The sequence below is a fragment of the Phoca vitulina genome, unplaced genomic scaffold, assembly GCF_004348235.1.
Source record: "Phoca vitulina isolate PV1807 unplaced genomic scaffold, GSC_HSeal_1.0 scaffold13, whole genome shotgun sequence".
NCBI lineage: Eukaryota > Metazoa > Chordata > Mammalia > Carnivora > Phocidae > Phoca > Phoca vitulina.
The window spans coordinates 3,846,731-3,859,618 of record NW_022589716.1 but is presented as its reverse complement, the minus strand read 5'-3'; the positions used below and the strand labels follow the sequence as shown (position 1 = coordinate 3,859,618).

The window sequence follows — 12,888 nt, the reverse complement described above, 5'->3', positions numbered from 1 at the left end:
GGCCCCGGAGATGGCTCTGTCCAACCTCCCACCTTGGCAGGGAGGAAACTGGAACACAATCTTGCTGCCAAGCAAGAGCACTCCTGAATGGGCGAAGGGGTAGGCAAGCAGGATGGGGGGAGTCAGGGTGAAGGAGGCTTCCCCTCTGAGCCTTCCGTCTCCCCCAGTAGCCATGTCTTTATTCCATTAAGGAGAGAAAAATGAAAACAACTTGGGATCATGTTCCTGCCTTAATCTGCTTGGGGATTCCTAAACAACAGACATTTATTTTCTCACAGTTCTGGAGGCTAGAAGTCCAAGATCAAGGTGCCAGCTAATTTCGGTTCCTAGTGAGGGCCACTTCCAGCCTTGCAGACAGCCACCTTCTTGCCTTGCCCTCACATCAAGCTTGGGGGAGTGGGAGGGCTCTCTTCCTCTTCTTGGAAGGCCGCAGTCCTAGGATGAGGGCCCCACCCTTACAACCTCATTCCATCTTAATCACCTCCTCACAAGACTTGTCTCCAGATACAGTCACCCTGGAGTTAGGGCTGCAACGGGTGAACTAGGGGGACGCAGTTCACCCCGTAACAGTTCCATATTATTTCTTTAAAAACAAACGTAATGTGTTGATATTCACAATTTCCTTTCATTGTTTGATTTACCAGGGTTTTTATCGCTTTCAGTAATTTGGGAACAGAAGGAACTCTGGCAGTTGGCCCGGGTGTGGGTTTGGGGGGCTTTATTTTAGATCCTACCTCCTCCTCTAAGTGCCTCGAGCAGACAGTGCCCCTGAGCTGAGCTCCTTGTCCCCGAGGCCTCCCAGTTGCCAGTTGAGGGCCCTTGAGGGTGCCCAGGAGCACATCTGAGATGCTCTGGAACAGCCTACCGGAAATGAGCTTGTTGTAATTGGTGGTAATGAGTATCTAATGACCATAATTAGGCCAGTTACAGTGCCTGGGAGGACAGGGACTTGGTGCTGAGGGAGAGACAGAGCTGCGCTGCAGGGCATTGGCGGAGGGCAAAGCGCACTTTTTTTTTTTAAGTTTTGCTTTTACTCAAATATGTACATTTGCAAAAATGTCCAGTCGTAAAGAAATAAAGCTTGTAGGGTGTGATTGCTTACCATAATAGCATGGCTAACACCACAGAGCCTGGGTATGACAGGCACGTTGTCTCCTTATTCGTGGACATCTGGATGGTTTCAGTTTTTCAAAATTACGAACAGTAGAGGTAGTGTGCATCCTGTAAATATGGCATCTCTAGATGTCAGTGTTCTTGTGGGACAAACTCAGAACAATAATTTGAAGATCAAAGGATGTGCACTTTTTCACTGTTAATCAGCATTTCAAAACTCACCTCCAAGAAAGGCTGCACCAATACATTCCTATAGACAAATGTGAGGAAAGGCTTGCATATTCTCCGTGATTTGAGAATTTTCATTTGAGAAAGACAAGTTCCATGTGGTTTTTTTTGGTATATTTTTAAAAACCTTCAACACTGGGTATGGTACTCGGCTTGTAATGGGCTCCCAGATGCCTGCTGTTGGGTAAAGAACAGGAGAAAGACTGCCACACGCCCTGCAGCAGCCCAGAGTTATACACGCACACGGGGCACACACAGACACACTTACCCTCACGTGTGCCCACCCTCTGCGTGCACACACATGCCTTCACTAAGCCTCGTGTTCCAACCTGAGCACTCCTTTCCCTGACTTAACTAAGCCATAATGGAAGGTGAGGAGGTAGCCTCTCCCCCAGCCTGGGCATCAGAGGATGCCGGGTCCTGTGTGTCCCTCTTGGCCTGCTCCTGGTCCCCCTCCTGGACCATAGGCACTTGGGGGACAGCTGCGGAATAAACCTGATACAGGAACAGAGTGTCTGCTGTGCTCTCAAAGGGCCATGCGCAGGGCCCAGCAGAGGGAAAGTTCACGAAGGTGAGTTCGGAAGGATGTCAGGCAAGTCCCTGAGGGCCAGGTGTCAGACTCTAGGTTTTATCCGAGGGTGCCCGGGAGTTGTTGTAGTCTTTGAACAGGACTGGAATGATGAACACAGTGTTTGAAGGTGGTCAGCTTGCAGGTGTGCACGGTGGATGGGGCAGAGAGAGGGATTTCCTCCACGGATCGTGGAGGGCAGGGGAGGGGTGAGCGCAGCAGGACCCAGGACTGGCATTAAGGGAGAGGATGGATGGTGAGTTGATTGAGGAGGTAAAATCAGTAGGATGTGAAAACAGAGGGACCTGAGCAGGAGGGTGTCCATTATCTGCTCTGGGCAAAGAGAGATTAGGGGAGCAGGGCCCTGTACCAAGACCAGGCGGTACAGGTTAATTGTAGAGCAGACTTAGGGCCCGTCCAGGAACCCCCAGCCGCTTAGCTTCAGCTGGCGTCTGCAAGGACCAGAGGAGGGTATGTGCGCCCCAGGAGCCCCGTCCTGGTTGAGCACGGGAACTAAGATTCACTTCCGGTGCCCTTGAAGATCACGTAAGGTTGTGATGGAGGCACTGATGGAGGGTCCCTCTCCCTCGGCTCTTTCAGAAAGCACCTCCCTGCGACCCAGAGGGACTGAGTCCCCACACATGAGGAAAATTCCTACAAGGATACCTTTTGAGCTCCTTCAGTTTTCACAAGTAAATCTATGACAGAAAAGGTCAATCCATGGGGCGCCTGGGTGGCTCAGATGGTTAAGCGTCTGCCTTCAGCTCAGGTCATGATTCCAGGGTCCTGGGATCGAGCCCCACATCGGGCTCCTGGCTCAGCGGGGAGCCTGCTTCTCCCTCTCCCTCTCCCTCTGCCTCCGCCCCTGCTCATGCTCTCTCTCTATCTCTCTATCTCTGTGTCTCAAGTGAATAAATAAAATCTTGAAAAAAAAAAAAAAAGGTCAATCCTTTATGCAGGGAACAGGAAAGGGACAAGTGATACATAAATATCTCTGCTAGGGCTCCACTCCTTTTTCATTTGAACATTTAAGTCTGTTAGTAGCTGATAGTAGTAAAGGAGCCTGTTCCCAAGAAAACACTTTAAACTTTGTTTTTCTGGGAAGTCAGAACTAGATGGACATCATCACCTCCTTCCCAATCCCCTGCCTCCTCCCTCCCCTCAGGGCCACTCCTCCGCCCCCCATGACTGTCCACCTGTTTCTTTCTCTGTGGTCACAGACACTTCTTCTGTCACTGAAGAAACAAACAAAATTCAGCTCCTGCAAGACCACCCTCCTCGGCTCTGAGCCTCGCTGTGCAGCCCTGCAGCAGGCTTTCCCTCCCTGCACTGCCTGGCTCCCACCGTCCTCTGGAGCTTTCTGGTCAGCTTCTACCCCCCCAGACCCTACAGCGCTTTTGCAGAGGTTAACAGCAGTCTCCTAATGACTCAGCCCTTCACCCCCGTGACTACTTCTGGTTCTTCCTTGACCTACCTGGTCATGCGCTCCATCTCCTCCTTTGCCTCTCCCTTCTGTTGGTTTTCCAGCATTCAGAGGCCGTGGCCTACTTCTCATAAGTAGAGCTGCGTGCACAGGCAGATACATACAGATGTCCCAAACACACCACATGCAGATGACACATGAACATCTGTCTCCCACCCAAACTGGTCCGTCCATCCCCAACTCCCAGTAAGCAGCTACCTCGCACCTGTGCTTGGCCGGGTCAGGGACTCAGGATGGGTCAGGCCACTCTGCACACTGTGCTTGGGAGAATGTGGTGGCATCGTGACGCTGCCCATATGACCTTGGGAGGTGCCCTGGCCTCTTTCTCTCACACCCATATCCGGTGCTCAGGGACCCTGGGGACTCTCCCTCTGGCTGTCCCGTGTCCACCTGGACAGTGGCAGCTCTCCCCACTGTCTCCTCTGCCCATCCAGCCCTGCCCCCAGCGGGCGCCCCCTCTTAGCCCAGCTGAGGCCCAGCCTCCCAAGTTTTAGGGCCAAGCATGTCTTGTTTTTCTGTTTAAAATCTCTAAGTGGATTAGTTCATCTTTTCTGGTACCCTCTAGATCAAGCTTTTCCTCTCTGACTTTTTTTTTTTTTTAAGATTTTATTTATTTATTCGAGAGTGAGTGAGAGAGAGAACTTGAGAGGGGGGAGGGTCAGGAGAAGCAGATTCCCGGCTCAGCGGGGAGCCCAATGTGGGGCTCGATCCTGGACTCCGGGATCATGACCTGAGCCGAAGGCAGTCGCTTAACCAACTGAGCCACCCAGGCGTCCCTCCTCTCTGACTTTATAGCAACAGTTCCCCTCCCTGACATACATCGTCACAGCACAGCCCTGTACTGACACCAGGCTGCCGTTCACATTCATGTCCACGCCTGTGCTCGTGTGAGCATCTGGAAGTGTGCCCTCCCCTCCCTTCTAGACACACAGCTCAGGGCTTTGGGCTTCTCCAGTGCCAGGTGCCACCCCAAACCTGCCCCGCCCAGGCCTCCCATGGGTGCCCGGCTGCGGACTCTTAAGTTCCACCCACATGGCTGCGCTGAACGGTGGCCTGTGTGCACTCCCTGGACTACAGGCCTGTGTGGCACCTGGACCACTGTCAAAGTGGGTAACTCGGTGTCTCTTACCAGATAAAAGGAAACTTTCCTTTCCCCTCAGGGGTTCAGATAGGATGCCAGTGCTAATAACCTGTTGTGGTTGTTTTCCCTCAGACAGTGGACACTGATTCGGTCTCATCTCTCTTATCTAGTGTTAACCATCCGTGGCATTCAAGAAGAAGGTCCCCCCAGTGCTCAGCTCATGAGGCTGGATAACATGCTGCTGGCCGAGGGTGTATCCAGGCCGGAGAGGCGAGGAAGAGGAGGATCGGCGGCAGCGGCCAACACAGCAACACCAGGTGGCTGTCCAAATGACAATAGCCTTGAGCACTCTGACTACAGGGCCAAGCTGTCCCAGATCCGACAGATTTACCACTCTGAGCTAGAGAAATATGAACAGGTGATCTTTCTGCATGGAAGAGTTTCTATCATGTGAATGCGCATTTGTCAAAGCAAAACATGGAACGCTAACCACCTTTCTTTTGTGGCACAGACCAGAGAGTACATGCACTTGGTCTCATGGCAGAGGTGGCTGATTTTGCTGGAAACCCTTTGCATTCACTTCTCAGTAGCCAGCCTGTGTGGGAGCTGCGGGGTGGGCGGCAGGTGGTTGGTCCCGCGTGGAGCCCCGAGCCAGCCTGCTGGGTAGTCACAGGCTGGCACGTGTGTCCCCACCCCAGGCCTGCCGTGAGTTCACCACGCACGTCACCAACCTTCTCCGGGAGCAGAGCAGGATGAGGCCCGTCTCGCCCAAGGAGATCGAGCGCATGGTCAGTGTCATCCACGGCAAGTTCAATGCCATCCAGATGCAGTTGAAGCAGAGCACCTGCGAGGCTGTGATGACCCTGCGTTCACGGTTCCTCGATGCCAGGTCAGGCCCTACATACTGCCCATGACCCCAGGGTTGGCTCTTAAGAAGAAGAACCAAATTGCAGCTGGCTTGGGTTTAAGTTCTGGGGGCCTCCCAGCCTGTCCTGGGGCTCCAGCTGTGGCCAGGGGTGCAGCCCTCACACAGCCTCTTGGGAGGCGATCAGAAGTGCTGACCTTGGGGCACCTGGGTGTTCAGTGGGTTAAGCATCTGCCTTCTGCTCAGGTCATGATCTTGGGGTCCTGGGATCGAGCCCCGCATCAAGCTCCCTGCTAAACAGGGAGTCTGCTTCTCCCTCTCCCCCTGCTTGTGCTCTCTCTCTCTCTCTCAAATAAATAAAATCTTAAAAAAAAAAGCGCTGACCTCTAGGAAATCACATATGGGGACACAGGGGCGTCCCTAGAGGCTGGGGTGCACACTGGCTGAGGCTGAGAAGATGGGTCTTTGCAGGCGCAAGCGGCGGAACTTCAGCAAGCAGGCCACCGAAGTGCTGAATGAGTATTTTTACTCCCATCTGAGCAACCCTTACCCCAGCGAAGAAGCCAAAGAAGAGCTGGCCAGGAAGGGCGGCATCACAGTGTCCCAGGTGATGGGCCTCCCTGCATGGAGGAGGGGGAGAAGGTCGTGTCCAGTGAGGAGGATGCCCAAGGAAGTTCATTAACTGTGTGGAGCCCGTGGGTGGAGTGTGAGGTCCCTGAGGCAGCATCAGTGGAGTGTAGAGTCTGGCCGTCGGGACCGAGCACCACACTTGTATCCCAGGGATGTCATGTGCTGCATGAGAGAGCTGAGCACGTGTTAGCACAGGAGGAGAAAAACAACTTGGAGCAGAATTAGGACTGAAAGTGATAGACCAGCTCTCACGCCAGAGTACCAGTTCAGCTGTACTGGGAGAAGTTCGGATGCACGCATGCTTGATTGTTTCTCCAGCGGTCCAGAGCACGTGGCAGGGTTGTGCAGTACCAGGCAACATCTGGCTGCACGTGGAGGGTGGGTGGGGGTGCAGATTGGAGATGAGACCTGGACAGCCTTGGGAGGCCCTGGCAGTCTGGACCTCCAGTGTCCTCAGTGGAACTGGAAGCAAGGGAGGGGGACCTGAGGGGAGAACCCAAGAAACATCTCAGAAGGTTTTAAAGTGGGAATGGTGGGGCGCCTGGGTGGCTCAGTCATTAAGCTTCTGCCTTCGGCTCAGGTCATGGTCCCAGGGTCCTGGGATCGAGTCCCGCGTCGGGCTCCCTGCTCCGTGGGAAGCCTGCTTCTCCTTCTCCCACTCCCCCTGTTTGTGTTCCTGCTCTCGCTATCTCTCTCTCTGTCAAATAAATAAATAAAATCTTAAAAAAAAATAAAATAAAGTGGGAATGGCGAGTACAGGCGGCTCACAGGGCAGGGGCAGGCCACACTCCCGGGGCAGCACCCCCCGAGCCTCTGGCAGCAGGGCCGACCACGCCAATGCTAGGTCACTGATCATCACCCACTGTGCACTTGAAGAGTTTCCAGCCCAGTCTGGCTGCCTCCAGAGCCCGTGCCCTTAGCCAGAACTGTGTCCCGGCCCCAGCCAAGTCCAGCTGCGACAAGTCCCGGGGCCCCCCGGCAGCAGAACCTTGCAGGTGTCGCAGTCCCATCTGACTTCCATCACCCTGGACCGCTCTGGCGTCCTCGGCACTGAGGCCAGCGCTGAAGCAAGGGGCGCACCTCTGGGGCCTCAAGGCCCCGAAGAAGCGTGAGGCGCCGCAGCTTGTCTGCCACCTCGTGCAGCTGAGGAACAGCCCGATTCGTTTCAGGCTCTGGTGCCCCTGGAAGGCAGATGGGTGTTGGGTCTAGACTTCATCTGAGGAGAGGGTCAGTTGCCAACAAAAGTTTGAAAAGCACTAGCCACGTTCCAGTGACTTCCCCTCTGTGGTCGGGCCCTAAGACTCCCCCCCACACACACCGACCAGCAGCAGAGTTCTGTGCTGGGAGCCCCTTCCCCACGGTGGCGGGTCCACCAGGTCTCGGGACAGCATGAAATGGCTGACAGTTGAGGGGGGGCTCTGAATTTAGGGTGCAGATGTGCAAGCTGGGAGGTCCACCTAAGGAGAAGGTAATGGGGGCCCCCTGAGGGCAAGGGGTATCACACATGAGGCCACAGACGTTTTCAAGCTAGAATCAGCTGCCGCTGCAGCTGAGGCCTGAGGGAGAAAGGAGCAGGGTTGCCGAACCATGGATGGGGAGTCGGGCGGAACCTGGGCACCAGCTGCAGCGGGCTTGGCCGGATGGGCCAGAGAGACTGGGCAGGGGCGGCTGGTGGCTCCGGGCCGCACTGACCGAGAGGCTATCTGAGAGCCTGGGCCGTGTCCGCACCTGCTTGACGTGCCTGTGTTGGGGTGCTCCCCATGGACAGGGCGGACACTGGCCTGGGACCAGCTCTCCCCCAGCCCCTGGGTCCCCCATCTGCCCAGAACAGGGCCAGCCTCCCTGCCTCGCCCACATGGGAGGCTTGCCGTCTGCCCCCCTAAAATGCCAGTTGAGTTACCATGGAAAACTGCTTGCTGCCATTCCTCTGCAGACTCAGTTCCACAAAGATGTTCCAGCACATTCCTTGTAGGTAGAGGGAACCAAGTGCTGCTCTGGCCACCCTCACACCCGGGGGCAGGCGGGAGGAGACACTGCGAGGGGCAGGAGCACACACGGGGCTTTTTCGTTTCATGGCTAACATGGGGAAGATAACGTGGAGCACCTGGGTAGGGACATTAAAGAAATACATTTTCAAAAAAGAAAAGATCATCAAAACCCTGCCACTGTTATTTCTGTTGGTTAAACCACACATACGTCACTGCAGGGCCCCAGGCCTTACTTTGGGATATTGAAGTGTTTCCAGTCGTGCCCATCTCCATAGGAAGGCACTGGCCCAGGGGCTTACTGATTCTGCCCCCAGGGGAAATTTTCATTGTCACAACCCTTGGGTGGGGTGCTGCTGGCATCTGGTGGGTGGAGGCCAGGGGTGCTGCTGAGCACCCCACAGCGCCCATGACGGCCCCACAACTGAGAACAACCCCGGGGAGAAGCCCTGGCCTGGTCCTGGTGCAGGTTTGGGGTCAGCTGGGCTCAGCCCCGCTCGGCCCCGGGGCTCCTGCACTTGCCGAGCCTGCTGGCTTGTAGGATGGCTGTGACCGCGGCTGTCCCCAGCTGCTCTGAGGACGTGACAGGCACTTAGCTCAGCGCTTGGCTCCTCCCCACTGCCCTCTCAGTTCGTCCGTCCGTGTCATCCTTTGAGAAGTTGTGAATCTGATGTGGTCTTTCCTTAGACTGAATTCCCAGGAGTGGGGTTACTGGGTCCCTGGGGACGCGTGGCTCCCTGGCTCTCACTTTCCCTAAAGATCAATCCAGAATTTAGTCTGTTCCTGCCCCTGCAGGGAGTGGACGCTCGGCTCTCCACATGTCAGACATGCTGTTTCCTTCCAGCTCCTTCCCGCTCCTGTCCCAGCAGCACCTGGTAGGACAGGCTGGCTCGAGGTGACCTCCACCCACTGTGGCCATTTCCTTGGGTCCACGGTTCAGTCAGCGCCGGCTTCTTGGTCCCGGCCTCTTGCCCAGCCCCATTGCTTCGTGTTGCCACTCAGAGATGTTCCTCCTGGCCGTGGGAGCATGGGTACCTCAGAGAGAGCCCACCGTATGTTCACATTATCTCATTACTGGGTCAGCTTTTCCAGCGACTTCTTTCTCTGTGTGTCCACAGGTCTCCAACTGGTTCGGCAACAAAAGAATCCGATATAAAAAGAACATGGGGAAGTTTCAAGAAGAGGCTACCATTTATACGACTAAAATGGAAGTCGACACCACCAAAGTCGGGGGCCTGGGGAGCCAGGCTAGCTGCCCATCAACACCCAGCCCCGGTGAGTGAGGCTTCCCAGCCCAAGGACTGTCCTTCATGCGTGGCCGCTGAGCTGCGCGGGAAGGGGCTGCAGGAGACCTTCTCTCTGGAGCTGAGGCCGGTGGGAGCTGCATTCCTGGCTGAGGGGCTGGCAGATCCCACCTGAGGAGCCTCTGTCACTTTGGGGGCTGGAACACTTGTCCTGACACCTCCCACCCCTTCTAGGTCCCTCTGGTCCCTTCCCGCTGACCAGTGCCGGGGATGCGCTTATCACCCTGCAGACATTGGCCTCTCTCCGCCCCGCCCCTGCGGGAGGCAGCTTGCGGTCCCAGGTGAGTCTCAGGGCACAATCCAAGGATGCCCTTGGGGTCCCTGACTCAGTGTTGGGGCAGAGATGGAGAGCCCAGGTGGGTGGTGGGTCCTGGCAATGGGCCATCTTGCCAGCCACCTCTCAGCCTCCACAAGGCTCTCTCAGAGGCGCCAGCAATGAGGAAGGGCCCACTGGGTACTTGGTCTGTTGTCTTGATGACTACAGGTTGGCCGAGTGGCCTCAGGGGCATGGCTCTGTGGGGCCCACTTTGCAAAGACCTGCGCCCTTCACTCCCAGTCCCAGGACTCATTAACTCCCAGTAGCTGCTGAGTGGTGGGCCCGACGCAAGGGCTGTGGCTGTTGGGAAGGAGCCCTCCCTCCCAGCGGGCATCTGGACCCTCAGTGGGGGGAGGGGACAGGCAGACAAGGCTCTGACCATTGGAACATGGAGCCCTACTAGGCTCAGACCCTCCACCACATCAGTGCCTTGGCCTTGCCAGCCTGCTGTCCCCTCACCCGGGGCCCAGCTAGGCCAGCGTGAAGATCCATTTTGGTGACTGGGAAGAAAATGAGCCAGGGATCACGGGCATCTCAGACATGCCCTCTGGAACTTTCTCAGGGTGTTAGGCAGTGTGTTGGGCTAGCCAGGATTGGGGGCCCCTATCCCTCTCAGGGCCCCTGGTGCCTCCCCAGCATCCCGCCGTCTGTCACCAGGGCCTGGCCCACAGGCAGGGTCATCCTGAAGAGGCCACACAGGTACAGCTGTGATGTGTCCATGCGGGGGCAAGGCTGGGTGGCATCGGCAAGGCCTTAGCCCACCTTTTCCTTCACAGGAGTGTACCCTCCAGTGCCGGCTGACCCCCACTGATTCACCCGCAGCCCCTAGTTGGTGCAGGGAGTGGATGCCTGCTGGTGCCACTTGGCAGGACCTGGTGCAGGGCCACGCGTGCGCCATCGCCGCGGTAACCGCCCAGCCCATGGTGAGCACCTGGGCAGAGCAGGGAGCTCTGGCGCCACCAAGTGGCCCAGCCTCGTCTTGCTCTGTGCCTTCCTGGGGCTCAGTGCCTCAGGTATGACGGGTGTGAGTATGGGAGTGGGGAGCTGATAGACTAGGTCCATCCTTACCCCTAGAACCAGCCCCAGGAGATCTGGAGCTGCCTAAGTCCCGACGGGGCTTCCCTGGACCATGAGGCAGGGTCCTATCCAGCCCACAGAGCAAGTGGAATGTCCTTGGTCTGGTGCTGGGGGGGCACAGTTGCTCTTTCAAGAGAGCCGTCCCGAGGGCTGAGGCCGCCTGGCCGGAAGCTATCGCCTCCACCCTGTGACCCGAGGAACGTCTGGGCTGCCCTTTGGCTGCCAGTCCCACACCTGGACACTAGCCTGTCACCCCTCAGTCCTGTGGACAGAGCCCTCCCTTCACCACCCATGGCCCCCTTCCCAGAACACAGGCCTGCGGGTGTCCTTCGAGGGCAGGGTGTCCCCCTGAGGCCGGTGCTCATCCCAGCCTCTTCCAGTCGGAGGGGCCGGGCACCCCCGTGTCCCGGGATGAGGCAGCCCTCTCAGGAATACAGCAGTCTGTCCGTCTGTTCCCCTGACCCTGGCCTCTGAAGTGCAGGTGCCGTGGCAGCGCCGGGGGACACGTGGCGAGGGAAGAGCTGAGGCGCGGAGGGGCGGGGGCAGGGTCCTTGAGCTGGTGCGACCAGATGAGGTAGAGGGCACCAGCCGGAGGGCCCGGCCTGTAAGGGAAAGTGCGAGAGAGGAAGGGGAGGAGGGACTCGGGTGGCCGCCTGCCAGCTCAGGAGGAGCCGAGTGAGCCCTCAGGGTCACATGCCGGGTGTGACATCTGCACACCTGGGAGCAGGTGGCTCGGACGGAAGCCACCCTGCAGCGCGGGTTGGGAAGGGGAGTGGCCCTGCTCTCGTGGGCCGCAAACAGGCCTCACCACGGAGCAGACGCCCTCGAAGAGCCATTTTCAGGGATGTTTTCCACTGCAGTTGGTGGGGGGGGGGGGTCCTGTGGACAAACATCCTAAGGCCGTGTGTACCCGCCACTGTCCCCACACCGCAGACAGAGCCCCTGTGCCTGGGAACTGTGGCTGCTACCCTTCTGGCTGCCCAGGCAGACCCAGGGTCCAGCCGGGTGTCCAAGCCCTTCTAGCTCACTGCCTCCGGCCGTGACGATTCAGGGACCGTCATCAGCTCCAGGCCGGACTGGGTCTGTCTCCCCCTCAGAATGTGCAGAAGCCTTGGCTGCACCACAATGCCACATCAGTCCTTGACCAGAGCCCTGGCGGGTGGCCAGTGGAGCCCCCTTCCTGCTGGGGAAGCGCGTCCCTATCAGGGCTCAGGCGGCAAGGCCAGCTATGACCCAACAGGGCCCCTCAGTCCCTCCGCTGGCTCCTGGCTCCTTTTCTGGGTTCTTCTCGGGGGATGTGGGGGGGGGCGGGCCATCCGTGGCCTTCTGATGCTCAGTCTCTGTCTTTCAGGCCCGGGGCGGCTACCAGGGAGCCACCCGCCCAGTGTCCGCTGCTTCGCCTGCTGGAGACCCCGGCAGCGTCAACTCAGACGCATCTAATTAAGTTTTGGGGACGAGCAGAAAAGCAGACCGGGTGGCCTGCCATGGTTTGCGGGCACTCGAGTCTTTACTGCACGTGCAGCTGATTATTACCTCAAAAACCCAGAAGCGCAGCAGGCGGCGGGCGCCATCCTTTGCTTGCCGGCCGGGCCCTGAAATGGGCTGAGATGCTGCTCATTTTCTCAATTCAGTTTGGTTTTTTAATAGTAATTTTATGCTAAGACTGTGAATTGTTTCTTCTAGGACTTGTCACAAAGTCTCCCATTAAAGTTTTGGACTTATTTTCACGTCGATGTTGTTCACACCAGATTTGTTCCTGGCGATGGCAGTGCGGGGCGGGGCCGGGCAGCGTGGTGTTGGCGTCGCGGTTCTGTCCTCTCCTGTGTCCCTTCGTGCACCGGCCCCCCGGACACTGCCTTCCCCACTCTCTTCTGTCGCCTCATTCCATATGCTCTTGATTTCCGCCTGCGGTGAGCTCCGAAGTTCCCTGGGGGTTGGGTTTGTATTTTTTTCTGTTAATAGAAGTTCTACCATTCTCCACTGACACCTGGCCAGGGTTTTCCTCCAGTGAATGAAGCGCCAAGGCAGGAGCCTCTTGGCCTCGGCGCTGAACGTTTAGCTGGTTCCCATTTTACAGCTGTGGCCCACGGTGCCGCTCAGCTCGGTGTCTCTGTCCCTGGCTGGGTCTGCTCAGGTGCCAGCTGAGGACCAGCCCTGCATGTGCCCCGGGCTTTCCTCCTCGCAAGGCTCGATTTGGGTTTTCTGTCGTCTGCAGCCGGAAGGTGGCAGCTGACTCGC

General features: G+C 57.3%; 1 protein-coding gene across 1 annotated transcript in view; it reads left to right on the top strand.

Moving 5' to 3' along the window:
• The window catches only part of PBX4 (PBX homeobox 4), a 34,494-nt gene extending 21,975 nt beyond the window's left edge, over positions 1-12,519 (top strand). The window contains exons 3-8 of the mRNA XM_032412543.1: positions 4,644-4,891; positions 5,172-5,362; positions 5,810-5,945; positions 9,072-9,228; positions 9,432-9,538; positions 12,002-12,519. Of these exons, the coding sequence (XP_032268434.1) occupies positions 4,644-4,891; positions 5,172-5,362; positions 5,810-5,945; positions 9,072-9,228; positions 9,432-9,538; positions 12,002-12,094 (932 nt within the window). The 3' untranslated portion in view covers positions 12,095-12,519. The remainder of the gene's footprint in view (positions 1-4,643; positions 4,892-5,171; positions 5,363-5,809; positions 5,946-9,071; positions 9,229-9,431; positions 9,539-12,001) is intronic.
• The last annotated feature ends 369 nt before the right edge of the window (positions 12,520-12,888 follow it).